The sequence below is a fragment of the Schistocerca serialis genome, chromosome 8 (genome assembly GCF_023864345.2).
Source record: "Schistocerca serialis cubense isolate TAMUIC-IGC-003099 chromosome 8, iqSchSeri2.2, whole genome shotgun sequence".
Taxonomy (NCBI): domain Eukaryota; kingdom Metazoa; phylum Arthropoda; class Insecta; order Orthoptera; family Acrididae; genus Schistocerca; species Schistocerca serialis.
In genome coordinates, this window is record NC_064645.1 from 552,209,286 (window position 1) to 552,224,071 (window position 14,786).

Sequence of the window (14,786 nt, forward strand, 5' to 3'; positions counted from 1 at the left end):
TAAAGATCAGTGACTGCATATGACGTCACCAGCGGACATTTCTGGTGACATCATAAATCTAAACAAATTAAAACTTTTTGCCTAAGTGCACCGAAGAGTCCTTTGTTGTACTTCTCATTACCCAATTACATTAAACTGCTTCCAATTTTCCAGTCACAATGGAGCAACAAGTATAAATATGTAAAAACATGAATATGTAAAGTTCTACAGGCCTCACTTGAAGATGAAGCTGAAAGACTCGACAGCTAGTTCATGGAAATAAAGAAATATTTCACAAGTTATTGGTGGTATCAATTTGTACCTACAGAGTTGAAGATACCAAAGATATTAAGATAGTTTTCCCACTCCCGTCCAATAGACACCTTTTTTGGTTGGACCTATGGGGAGAGCTGAAATCTAGCACTGTGCTTCCAGGCCTATGCGAATTCGTCTATAGCATCACTTCCAGCAGAAGAACCAGTCGACCTAGTAGAGTGCATTGAGCAAAGCAGTGGCACACTATGGAATATCTCGGAGTCGTCACGGCCGACTGATTCCCAGATAACCGTTAAAGGGAATAGAACGAACATACAGCTCAGCAACGCGGTTTCAGAAGAAACTGTCCTGTATATCTACGTATTTCCTTTCTATGTTTGTCTTTCTTCTAATAAGTTCCCAAACTTACGTCATCACAGTTTGTTTATTGAATATGGGGCAAGTTGTGGCCGCAATGATTATGTAACCAAGGAAAATTAGTTTAAGTCGTATACTTGTTTCGTAGACTATGGCAAGTTGTGCTATGGTACAGTTACACGACCTAGTACGTGATGTGTTTAATATAGCCTGCAAGTGCATCAAACTGTATAATGCATTTTAATGGTCAGTAAAGCGATAGTGTTACTTCGACGATTTGAAAATGAATTATCTCTGTGATACTTATTACGCTGAACTTCATGTTTATGAAGCTTTACTGTGTTGGTGATGGATGGCATATGGTTCTACATGGGATGCTTGGCAGGGAAATGATAGCGTCCCACCTTTCAACGATGAATCAATATATAAACCACTCAAGGGATGCAACGGTAGTAATGTGTCGATGTGGTGCTTTTTCAGTGTATTTCGAAATAACATTTTCCCTAGAAGTATTTTGTAAAACATCATCTTAAAAACGAAGAGTGCAACATAATATCGTTCGATTGTGTCGTTTATTACTTGTTTCAACTGAGTATAATTACTTGCTTAAATACAATATTAACGGACATGGTATGATACAGAACAGCTAAGAACGAAGACAAAAGAAAAAAGAATTCTCAGACTTTAAGTATGTGGCATTGTTTTTTAAGAAATTGAGAAATATCAATTCACTCTATTAAACTAAAGTAGAAATACGGTTGCGAAAGTTTCCATATCTTATAAAAGTGCAGATTCATATTAAGGTTATAATACATTCACTGTGTAACTTACAGTCACAAGGCATTTGCCTACATATTACAAATAATGTTAAATATTATAACATTAGAACAAGGAATCTGCTCAGTCTTGTTGTAGAGAACCTGTGGCATAAACTTTAATGAATATACTAAATCAAGATACTCATTGAGAAAAAGTTAGAGCAAAATGAAAATGTCTGAATATGTATATCGCCAAATAGCTACTGAGATATAAAATAGCAGAAATGGTTAGACATGGTAAAATGTTCACCCAAGTTAAAGAATTTCTCGCAATAATGATACTGACTTCAGAGTCTTGTTACGCGAAACGAATTTCTTTTACTTGTCTCTTGGTAAAGTTTTACTGTGTTAAGTGGTGGATGCTGGACAGCTTTAGACAGGGACGCTTAGCAGCTAATTAATTGGATAGGGCACCAGTACGTAAACAACTCATGGGATGCTTGGTTAACGTGTTGTGATCTGAAGTTTTTACGGGTATTTCGACGTAATTGACCTTGGCATGGGAACAGCGACGTTCCAGTTCCACACAGAAGACGCTAAAATATTCAGTGAAGCCGCATGAAACTTAAATGGCTTGGATTTTAACGTCAGGTTGACGAATGAATGGTAAACTAAGGTTTGCTTAGGCTGTGAGATTATTACTGCGTACGTTGGTGGAATATGACAGTTCATTGATACTCAATGTATCAATAACTTGTGATAACAAGGTACAAAGCAGAAGTTTCGTATCACCCCAGAACGAATGGCAAAAATTACAGAACGAGTTAAATCCTTTGGGACACACTTTGGAGATTACTCCAGAGTTCCAGAATTGTACATCAGAAACATTACGTGTCATTCGCGATGTTTCGAATTTGGGACTCTTCAATTACATTGTTGTTGAATGCGAGGTCGTAACTGGTAACGTAATGAAGATGACGTGAGGTCACTGTTGTTCTTCTGAGTCTTCACGTTCATTCATGAGAGCGATTATCTTCTCGTAGGCGTAGCGATGAACTTCCTTGTGGCCTAAGAAATCAAAGTGGTCAAACTCCTCTGGCGGCATCAGGAACATACCAATGTTCTTAGACGTCACACGGCTCAGCGTCAGTGCGTCCTGTGAACGAGTTGCCACGTTAAAATTGGGCAAGAGCAACGTCAAAATTTTATAAACAAAATATGTTTGTTGAGTTACCACAGTAAAAACGGACAAGAGCAACGTAAAATTTTTATCAATAAATTTGCAAGTGCTTAACTCTGCTCTGAGATGCGAAGTAAGAGACACATCGTCCGTACTTACGTTGATCCAATGCAAACGAGTCATCCCTTGTGAGGTATTACCGTGAGCGTAGGGAAACTAGACAACAGGTGAATGAATGTGTAGTGGAGGACGTCAACTACAGTAACATTGCTTGTAATAGGTATCTGACTGTACAATATTCATACCAAACAGCTGTCCCTTCTTAGATGTTTCCTTCAGCAGTAGGAACGTCAACAACAAAAGAATATACACGAAGATGCAGATGCCAATTAGTGTCATGGCTTAACCGCTTTTAATAACTGAAAATATTGAATTTACCGACACTAAATGTTTTCTTTGATCCATGACGTCATCAAAATTGAGGACATAAAGCAGCCACCGAATTCCACTATGCTTAAAATACACTCCATAACAACAGTTGCAGTTATTCTCAAACACCACATTGGTTGGCTTCGTCAGCTCACAACTAACTGTCACCTTACAACCTAACCTAGATCTTGGCTTACGCTATATGTCTGTCCTGTCACCAAAACTAACAACAAAACAAGCACAGACACACACACACACACACACACACACACACACACACACACACACACACAAAAGTATTGACAGTTCTCTGGACTACAATAATGATTACATCTCCGTAGTTCACATTATATGTCTCAATGTTGAAGCTTTATCCCCCGTATAGGAAGTGAAAGGAACATTTAAAAGGTGAAAAAAATGATAACTCTGGGAAACTTCAGAGTACTGCTGTACTGCTAAGTGGAATTGGAAAGTTGTTATGTCGAGAATGCAATACGAGCGATGAGAGGGAGTTGGAGAGAATGATGGAAGAGGGAATGAAACCCTTAATCGAATGAAATTTGTTTGAATATGGTTTGATATTGCTTTTAATGATGTTTCGGGAGTCAAAAGAACAGCTCTGTAGCAATTAAAAGTATTTTTCCATCTCTGACTATGTTAAATTCAGCTTTCTGTGTTCTGCGCTCAAAGTTCAGTAAGTTGTAGATAGCAGATCAGAGGTAGACGACAGTTTCCTGACGTCGGATAGCTTCGATGGAGCGATGCAGTTCCACGGAATCATTCATCAAACAAATTATGTGCTTCTTGAATGTCTGATCAGGTGTGCGACTATGCGTATCATAGTAAAGTACAGGTGTAGATGCACTTTCCTCAGTCGTTGTAAAATCACTGAAACAGTGCATCAGGAAAGAAGCACTGTATGGAATGGTGTTTGGAATACGAAGGAAAGGGGAAATCTTCGGTATTCAAACTGTGAAGCTAAGGAAGATTTTATAATCCAACAGGAAAAATTTGAGGAATATGCTTATGAGAATGCGGAACTGGGTGCAGTTAGAACGCGGTAGTGACTGCGTTCCGGACTTCCAATTCATGATCAGGTTGTAACCACTCGGCTTTCTGCCTGAGTATGCCGCGGTAACGCAGCCTAACCCTCGTACAGTGTCGATAATTCGCTCTGACAGCAGACGGAATGAAGAATATTAAGTCTCAGTATTCGTGATAGGTGTAACAGAAATGCAGAAAGGATTTTCGGAGACATGGTTTAGCCACATCCTGGGGGATGTTTCCAGGAGTGCTAGTTGTGCAAGATATGCGGAGAATTTTTGTGAAGTTTGGAAGGTAGGACACAAGGTACTCACAGAATTAAGGCTGTGAGGGCACATTGTGAGTCATGCTGGGTAGCTCAGTCGGTAAAGTACTTGCAGGAAAAGGCGAAGGTCCCGAGTTCGAGTCTCCGTCTGGCCCACAGATTCAATCAGCCAGGATAGTTTCATATCAGCCCACACTACACTGAAGAGTGAAAAATTTCATTTTACTACACGAATGTTTTTTATCACAATAAATGTCATACATTTATTATATAATATATTCTTGTATGGTATTTTCAAGGTTACAATCTTTTTAAATTCTCAAATTCTTATTCTTCATTCTTATATCAATTCTTACATTAATTCTTATACAAACGTCAAAAAAAGTTTTGCGTCACCTCAGTTCCGAGAGTTCCGGAACCTGTGCAGAAAATTGGAATAGAGATCAACATAAACATCATTTCTGCCCTTTTTATTGCTCATGAAAACCACACATTGCATGTTGTAACACCATACAACGACACCTCCAGAGGTGGAGCTCCAGATTGCTGTACACACCGGTACCCCTGATACTCAGTAGCACGTAGCAGCATTGATGCATGCCTGTATTCGTCGTGGTATACTATCCACAAGTTCATCAAGGCACTGTTGGTCCAGACTATCCCACTCCTCAGCGTGGATTCGGCGTAAATCCTTCACATTGGTTGGTAGGTCACGTCGACCACAAATAGCCGTTTTCAGTCTATCCCATGCATTTTCGATAAGGTTCATGTCTGGAGAAAATGCTGGCCACTCCAGTCCAGCGATGTCGTTATCCTGAAGGAAGTCATTCACAAGATGTGCACGATGGGCGCACGAATTGTCGTCCATGAAGACGAATGCCTCGCGAATATGTTGCTGATTTGGTTGCATATCGGCCGGAGGAAGGCATTTACGTATCGTACAACCGTTTCGGAGCCTTCCATGACCACCAGCCGCGTACATCGGCCCTACATAATGCCACCGCAAAACATCAGGGAAGCTCCACCTTGCTTCACTCGCTGGACATTGTGTCTAAGGCGTTCAGCCTGACCGGGTTGCCTCCAAACACGTCTCCGACGAATGTCTGGTTGATGGCATATGCGACACTCATCAGTGAAGAGAACGTGATGCCAATCCTGGACGGTCCATTCGGCATGTTGTTGGGCTCATCTGTACTGCGCCGCATGGTGTCGTGGTTGCAAAGACGGACCTCGCCATGGACGTCGGAAGTGAATCTGCGCATCATGCAGCCTTTTGTGCACAGTTTGAGTCGTAACAAGACGTCCTGTGTCCACACGAAAAGCATCATTCAACATGGTGCCGTTGCTGTCACGGCTCCTCCGGTCCATAATCCGTAGGTAGCGGCCATCCACTGCAGGCGGCCTGAGCGAGGGATGTCAACGACAGTTCCTGTCTCTCTATATCTCCTCCACGCCCGAGCAACATCGCTTTGGTTCACTCCGCGACGCCTGGACACCTCCTTTGTTGAGAGCCCTTCTGGCGCAAAGTAACAATGCGGAAGCGATAGAACAGCGGTATTGACCGTCTACGCATGGTTGAACTACAGACAACACGAGCCGTGTACCTCGTTGCTGGTAGACTGACTGGAACTTTTCGGATATCGGACCCCGTCCATTTAATAGGCACTGCTCATGCATGGTTGTTTACATCTTTGTGCGGATTTAGTGACATCTCTGAGCAGTCAAAGGGACTGTGTCTGTGATACAACATCCACAGCCAACGTCTATGTCCAGGAGTTCTGGGAACCGGAGTGGTGCAAAACTGTTTTTGATGGTGTATTTTATTCTTGTCTTCACTCTACAGGAATATTTGGGCATTCCGTTGGATTATACCGTTCGTAGAAACGTTAGAAACATAGACGTTCCGAACACCATGAGCATCGCTTTGAGACAGGTTTGCCTCAGCGACATTTCTTCGTATAAATCTCACTCGGGAAATAAACGTCGTTAACATTGCTGAAGATTTCACGCGTTTCAATAATGTCGCGACAAACAGCGCATAACGGATCGCTTCAATGACAACTGGCGCTTGCAACTGATCATGGTACAAGATGCACTACAGGAAATTCGTCGAAAACAATTTCAAATAATTGTCTCATTCATTTATTATTTTTTTTATTTCTTAAAATTTATCTCCAGACGTGCTGTTAGTAGACGAATAAGTCAACTATTATTTCAGTATATATTGGAAAAGACTGGTGTAGTAATCTTCTACGGACATAGCTAGATAAATGAAAAACAAAAATAAAAATAATAATCGGGTTTCGAACACGAGGCATAAAAGTCTAAAGGTGCGCCGCTTGCCACAGTACCAGCACTTCAGTTGAACTATTTACTCGCTAAAAGGTATATAGAGTACGTCATAAACTTTGACCGTCATTTTCTCAGAAACGGTCGACAATCTAAGGATATGGTGAGACACGGGTTCGCTTATTTTGGCTCCTCAGCCACTGAGCGAAGTTTCTGGGAAATCGGATTATGGCACTTGCCGTGTTCTCCTCCTAAGTAGCTAAAACGCTTGCCTGGTCACCTATAACCAGTTGCAAGTTGCCTGTCTAAGGACTTCTAGGGGAAGGAAGGAAGATTGGAGTTTAACGCCCCGTTGACAACGAGCTCATTAGAGAGGGAGCACAAGCCCAGATAACGAAAGGATGGGAAAGGAAAACGGTCGTGGCTTTTTCAAAGGAACTATTCCGGCATCTGTCTGGAGCGACTCAGGGAAACGACGAAAGATGTAAATCAGGATGGTCGGACGCGGATTTGAACCGTCGTCCTCGCAAATGCGAGTCCAGTGTCCTGGGCACTGCACCATATCACTCGGTGGCTTCAAGGGACAACACAGATTTTATTTCTAGTATTTCATACAATTACTGAACGAATCTAACATTTAAAAAGCTGACATAACCTTAATCGTTAAAAAGTATAATATTCTGTTGCAGATTTGACACAGTTAGTCAGTATTCAAGTACTACAATTAGAAACAGTGAAGGGGAGAGGAGGGCAAAGTGGCCATGGCAGTCAAAGTGAATTTGGGGTCGTTAAGGAGCTGTGAGGTGCGGGCATGGTGCGGGAAATGCTTTAGCTTTTTCTGCCTGGAAGGCCTGTAACAACAACAACGTTATACTATTGTACATATAATAATTTTTTCTTCTGATTTTCGATAAATTAGTGTAAGCAATGTTCTGATTTCATTTCTTTTCTCTTTTCATATCATTATGTTAAAGAAACTGTAAACAATTTTCGATGTGAATAATAATGTTTATGTCAAATTGCAAGCAATATTATAACAAAATGGAAATGTAAGAAATGTTGAAACTGTTGTAAGATGTTAAAGTTGTAATTATGCGCCTGGTCCATACGTAGGCAATGTATTAGGATATGTAGAATACAAAACCTCGGGTGAATACCCTGTCTGTAGGGGAGAGGTAAAAGGTGGATGGCAGGCGAGCGCGGGAAAATGCACACGGGCGCTGCACGGCATAACGGGCTCAGCAGTAGTAGTCGGAGTTGGGCATCGGTCTAAGTAACACGTTCTGGATCGAGGAGGCTCTCCTGGAAGACGTAGTTTCATTGAGCCTCGGATGTGCCAACTATGCAGCATGGCAAAATTACATAGGCACTAAATGGAAAAATATTGCGACGCTATGAAGAAGTAAAGTGCCGATACATCAAGAGCCATAGCTGTGATTGTATGTGTGCTCTGCGCCTCGCCATCTCGCCGCCCGCCAACCGCCGCATCGATACGAACAGGTTGAATCTTTTAGTACTGTATTCGTGTGGACCAGTGTTACTTTTGTTCCTTACTGTTCAATAACAACTTAACTTTTACCAGAACTGTCCTATCATTTAATTATCCTCATCACTCACCTAGACAGGATCCTTTCCAGATGTTGTGCAATCCGAGTGTCCCGAGATGAAGATTTGAAGTTCATGTTAATAATAATTACCTGCAGAACTATCTATGTTAGAATGATGTTTAAAGAACGTTGTTGTTATTGAATATATAGGTAAATAATATAGGTCTGACAAAGTTGGAAGATAATGTTGAAATTGGTTTAGTAATGAAGGCTAATTAATTCGAGACAAAAAATAATGGTAGTTAAATGAGCAAGAAATAAGACAAAAAGAGTAGTAACTCATATATTGGAAATCTTGAGTGCTTAACGATTTCGATAATCAAAAATTTCAGTACAGTGATCATAACAGTTTCAGGATCCTCCCCCCCCCCCCCCTTTTCTTTTCAATTCATGTAAATTTTGAAATGTACTGAACTGATTTGACCAGCAAAGTTAAAGTCAAGATAAAACCAAAAGTTATTAGTGTTTTACCTTTTTCAAAATTGACATTGTATGTGTGTTTCGAAAGTGCTATTTCTAGGGTAACCTATGCTCGATTTTAATCAGATCAATAGACTGTACGAAGTTTGTAGTAAACATTATAGTGTATTGTTGTGTATTTATGGCTTGTTCATATTAGTACAGAAAGTGAAATTATTAGTTCAGTAGATTTTCTGGTTCTAAAATTTACCATATCATGCAGTGTTATTACGTGTTGTTTTGCATACACGTACTTCATCTTGTACAGGGAAGAAACTCAATTAATGCCTAATTAGGCTGGCGACCGTTTTATTAACAAATTAGTAGCATCTGCTGTGTTGTTTCTTGTCCGTCCTAACGTGTAGTTGCACTTCAGACTTGCTTGACGTATCATTGTTGTTACTGAGTGGGTGAAAGTCCGATTTTGCCTCCATTCTGGTACACGCGGTCAACATATATACCAAAATCCTTTCTTATAAGGTGAAGCCCGTCAACTTACCATAGTACAGGCTTTAATAAGTATCGTGCGCAGTAGCGTAGTGTTACAGGCCCACTCGCCTTATGATATTTATCGTGTTTGCTATGCCCTCTTCAGAATTATAATAATGTCTATAGAGTTTAGCTATTCTGATGTAAGGAAAATGGTCATATATGTGTATTTATTGTGGAGAGGGATGTGATTTATGTCATTTTATGAAATTGTGTCGAAAGTATCTCATTTGACTCCATGATCCCCCTTTAGTTACTAAAAATTCGATAATACTATTACAGGGTGTACATATTTTGTGAATTTGTGCAAAGTGTCCGTCTCAGCGGTGGCTTCTGGTCTCTTTGTGTAGGGGGACAACGTAACAACAGCGGCCGAAGACAGGTCTCCACAGCTATATTTACAGCAAGCCCTTACAACAGCGACCGAGAAGCGCCAAATGAAGAAAATGAAAGTAAAAAGAAGGAAAAACGGAAAACAGCCTAAAAGGAAAAAGGTTGTAAAAAGAAAATTGCGATGAGCTGGAAACCAAACCTTAGAAGTGCTGTTGTTGACGAGAACAACGAAGAGGGAGAGTGAATTCACTGCGAAGAACAATTCTGAAATGCAGCAACAGGAGAGCAGTGGATTTATTGCTAGTTGTGCTCCCTCTGGGCCCACAATCTCTCTACAGGAGATGAGGAACACAGTTTGACTTTTATTTGTGAAAAGTTTAAATAATTAATTTGGATCATGTTTTACTATAAAACATACATGGTTCTTTCTTAAAACAGATTTTTTTCCCTTATTTTTATGTATAAAATTAAGTGGACATTTTGTCACATTGTGAAGTTTGAATTGTTTAAACAACTCGTACTTAAGAAATTTACTGGCAGATTGAAACTGTGTGTCAGGCCGATACTCAAACTCAGGACCTTTTCCTTTCACGGGCAAGTGCTCTGCCGATTTTTTATATTTTAATTTTTTAATTTTTAAATAATGTAAAGGGGGCAGAGCGGGTAGAGATCTTGCTTGGAGGCCTGGCCACAATGTCCCTGTCTACTGATAGGATGAGGGAGTCAGAGGGATGGAAACATTGTACCTTTTTTTAAATTCTTTACTTAAATTTTTCTGTTTTAATTTTTGTATCCTAGGAAAAAAATCGCATCTGAAAAAGAAAAGAAAGAACTGTAGGGCCACAGTGACATCCTCATCACAACACTGGAAGGAACATCCTAGCCCGTGAAACTGCACCTGACTGGGACACCTCACCATTCCGGGAGGTCACGAAAACATGCTGCCTAGGAAATTCGCAAAGTGCGTTTTGTATTTAGAGTGACGCGTGGTGATCTCATGTTGTTCTGGAATATAGAGCCAATAACCCATGCCTGATATCAGGGTCTGCGAGAGCACATAGCGAAAGGCGCGCCTTGCAACACAGTGCGTTGACGAATGTTTTCTGTGGGGAGAAAACGACCGCGTCCCGGAAAATTTCCAAGATGCTGCAGCAGACGGGTGTAAAATGAATGTGCACAACGGACAATACTGAACGCAAAAATCAAGATTTGGCCCTGTGTGACTAACCCCTGCAGCAGATCTTAGGATCTCTTAATTGTGATATTATTTCCTCCTTCTTGCTCTTTAACGTATAAATTACAACCTAAACATAAATGAATGATTAAGGGAACTAGTAACTACTGAATGATACATGTTGTTTCTGATTATACATTTGTTGTAGATTAAAAAACCCTTTATATTACAAATGTTTATATTTCCAACTAATATTAGTGATGAATTGCCCAAGTCGGCCCCTTTTTATGGCTACGTGATCTAATATAAATAACGCAAAATGACTGACATCTACGTATCAAACTCTAGAAGACACTACTTTCAAAGATGATCTACAGTCGTGTGAAACCTCAGTGGAAATAAAACTTACGTGATCACATCTGTTTAGCCTTATGGCCCTAATAAGCCGAAGCACTTGGCAATATTACCCTATGTATTGTGTCCGGTGCGTCGGAGTGATGGTTCTCGTACACGTGTGCGGCGACGGAAGAACTCCAGCCACAAAATAAACTCTTTCAAACACTAGGACGGCAGAAGGCGGTACTCTGACTAGCATACTCTAATACTGTCTTCTCCACTCTCTGTTCTATAGACAAGAAACGGCAACTCCCAGCCACAAGGTCAGAATTCAGATAACGTCTCTATGTGAGTATAGGCAGAAGAAGTGCTCTCAATCACTGAATGCTGCATTCTCAACGATGACTCCCTACCCGGAGGCAAAGTCCAGAATCGTATAAGTTCGCAACAGTACATTGCATAACCGCTATACCTATAAAATCTCCTGACAGCAAAGACAGAAAGTCCATCCGTACCAACAAAAGCTGATACTGAGCGACCGGCAAACACGGACTCTCTAAACGGAAGACCTCTTTCCCTCCACTGCTGACTTCCCAGCAAAGCTCGGCTCCCCTCCCTCGTAACTGCAGAAGGCGAATAATGATCTCAAAGCCACGGAATATTCTCCCTCTCAGCAGATTTTTCCTAACGCTATATTTTAGTCTTTTGTCGTCCAGCGCGGAAAGTTTGCGAGGAAATACCTATCCCCTTTAATCAGAAATACATACAATGGTACGCTTGTCAGAGTAAATAACCCAGCCTGCGTGATTTCTGAGGTAATGCTTCCTCGTTCCTCTCTGCTGCGTCCAAGATTTTCAGAGTTTCCGAAGTATTATCCGGTTATCCTTCTGGCCCCACAACAACACCGGCCGGTCGCCGCTGTATTGTGCCCCAGCGCTCAGATGCCCCGACCGTCCGTCTTGGCTACTTCTTGTGTCCAGCAGGACCAACACACCTGTGCGCGCTTTTCCATCCACGGCTTGAGTTACGCCTACCGTTTCATTTCCACTGGCGTTCCAACCTCTACTAGTATAGGGAATCATTCATTATGCCATTTTGACAATATAGACACTCCATCACCTTTCATGCAATAAGCGTTAACAGCTATTTACAAGGTGTACGTGACAATTGTCAGTCTTCTTTAAATATTCATATATATATATATATATATATATATATATATATATATATATATATATATATATATATATATATATATACTCCTGGAAATTGAAATAAGAACACCGTGAATTCATTGTCCCAGGAAGGGGAAACTTTATTGACACATTCCTGGGGTCAGATACATCACATGATCACACTGACAGAACCACAGGCACATAGACACAGGCAACAGAGCATGCACAATGTCGGCACTAGTACAGTGTATATCCACCTTTCGCAGCAATGCAGGCTGCTATTCTCCCATGGAGACGATCGTAGAGATGCTGGATGTAGTCCTGTGGAACGGCTTGCCATGCCATTTCCACCTGACGCCTCAGTTGGACCAGCGTTCGTGCTGGACGTGCAGACCGCGTGAGACAACGCTTCATCCAGTCCCAAACATGCTCAATGGGGGACAGATCCGGAGATCTTGCTGGCCAGGGTAGTTGACTTACACCTTCTAGAGCACGTTGAGTGGCACGGGATACATGCGGACGTGCATTGTCCTGTTGGAACAGCAAGTTCCCTTGCCGGTCTAGGAATGGTAGAACGATGGGTTCGATGACGGTTTGGATGTACCGTGCACTATTCAGTGTCCCCTCGACGATCACCAGTGGTGTACGGCCAGTGTAGGAGATCGCTCCCCACACCATGATGCCGGGTGTTGGCCCTGTGTGCCTCGGTCGTATGCAGTCCTGATTGTGGCGCTCACCTGCACGGCGCCAAACACGCATACGACCATCATTGGCACCAAGGCAGAAGCGACTCTCATCGCTGAAGACGACACGTCTCCATTCGTCCCTCCATTCACGCCTGTCACGACACCACTGGAGGCGGGCTGCACGATGTTGGGGCGTGAGCGGAAGACGGCCTAACGGTGTGCGGGACCGTAGCCCAGCTTCATGGAGACGGTTGCGAATGGTCCTCGCCGATACCCCAGGAGCAACAGTGTCCCTAATTTGCTGGGAAGTGGCGGTGCGGTCCCCTACGGCACTGCGTAGGATCCTACGGTCTTGGCGTGCATCCGTGCGTCGCTGCGGTCCGGTCCCAGGTCGACCGGCACGTGCACCTTCCGCCGACCACTGGCGACAACATCGATGTACTGTGGAGACCTCACGCCCCACGTGTTGAGCAATTCGGCGGTACGTCCACCCGGCCTCCCGCATGCACACTATACGCCCTCGCTCAAAGTCCGTCAACTGCACATACGGTTCACGTCCACGCTGTCGCGGCATGCTACCAGTGTTAAAGACTGCGATGGAGCTCCGTATGCCACGGCAAACTGGCTGACACTGACGGCGGCGGTGCACAAATGCTGCGCAGCTAGCGCCATTCGACGGCCAACACCGCGGTTCCTGGTGTGTCCGCTGTGCCGTGCGTGTGATCATTGCTTGTACAGCCCTCTCGCAGTGTCCGGAGCAAGTATGGTGGGTCTGACACACCGGTGTCAATGTGTTCTTTTTCCCATTTTCAGGAGTGTATATATATGTATGATGTACAACGTATCAAATGATAGCTAATTCCGGTTGTGAATCAAGGCAAAGTATGTACATGAGTGCTTCTAAGGTGCGAAATTACAGCCGCCTTACAAAATAAAGCGTCCGTCGCGATAGTGGAGTCGTCGGAGCGTTGGAGGAGTGCCATGATGCGTTGCGTCAGCTGTCAAACATTCTTCGCCCCACCGCACTGCAGACAATGTTCGTTAGTGTCCTGCGTGCCACATATAAAGCACAGCGGTGAATCTACCAAGTGAATGTCGTACAATCGTGTGTGTGTGTGACTATCTTGTGGCTGATAAATGTATAGCAAGACGATCTCTCTGCCGTGACGTGGAGAGGCGCTTGGACAGCTAGCCAGATCTGTCGCCAATCCCTCATTGGGTTATTTAAGTTCGACAACATTGCTGCCATGATGATGCATCAAGTATACATGTATCTCACGCCTGGTGGGGATTCTCGTGGAAGGTATTTGTAATTGAACTTAACTAAAATCAACAAAGAATATCGCGACATGGGAAAAAGTAGGTAATATTGTGCCTTCCGCCACCGGTGGTTCAAAGGATGGGGGAAGAAGAACGTCCAGGGTCACCGACGTGATGGTGTGTTGCTCTTGGTTCCACGTTCGTACCGTCGCTCGCAGGTATAGAGCGAGAGCCTTGCTCAGCACACTCATGGGATTAAGTCCTCCACAATGGTGTGGGAGAGTTAAAGTTTCGTATTTGACCTTAAACAGCATCCCTTGGCTGACACGGTGTCCAAAACTGTCAGCAATATCATGCGGCATTGGCAGTATCTGTGCCAAGTGTTGTAGTCATGAGGCAAGATGAACTTTAGTGTGTTCCACCCACTGGAGCAGGTCGCAGGTTTGGAGCGAATTGTTATATATATGCAGCCGGACATGGTGGAGCAGAGCTCCCAGCTACCATTCGATGTGCATAATCTTGGTTTTATTCATGTTGACCCTGTTACCCGCCGCCACGCCGTATGCAGTAAGAAAGGCAACCACTGCGCGAGTATCATCAAGTCGTTGGTATATGCACGACATGTGAAGGAACTCGCATGAAATTGGACGACTGTAAGAGTCCGTCGAAGAGTCCGCATCAACAGTTTTG

General features: G+C 42.9%; 1 protein-coding gene across 4 annotated transcripts in view; it reads right to left on the bottom strand.

Annotated features, from left to right (window-relative positions):
• Positions 1-1,161: 1,161 nt before the first annotated feature.
• The window catches only part of LOC126416632 (lipase 3-like), a 156,243-nt gene continuing 142,618 nt past the window's right edge, over positions 1,162-14,786 (bottom strand). For 3 of the 4 annotated variants that reach the window (XM_050084395.1, XM_050084394.1, XM_050084396.1), the window contains one exon: positions 1,162-2,526. In XM_050084395.1, the coding sequence (XP_049940352.1) occupies positions 2,356-2,526 (171 nt within the window). In that variant the 3' untranslated portion in view covers positions 1,162-2,355. The remainder of the gene's footprint in view (positions 2,527-14,786) is intronic. The other variant, XM_050084397.1, reaches the window with a different exon arrangement.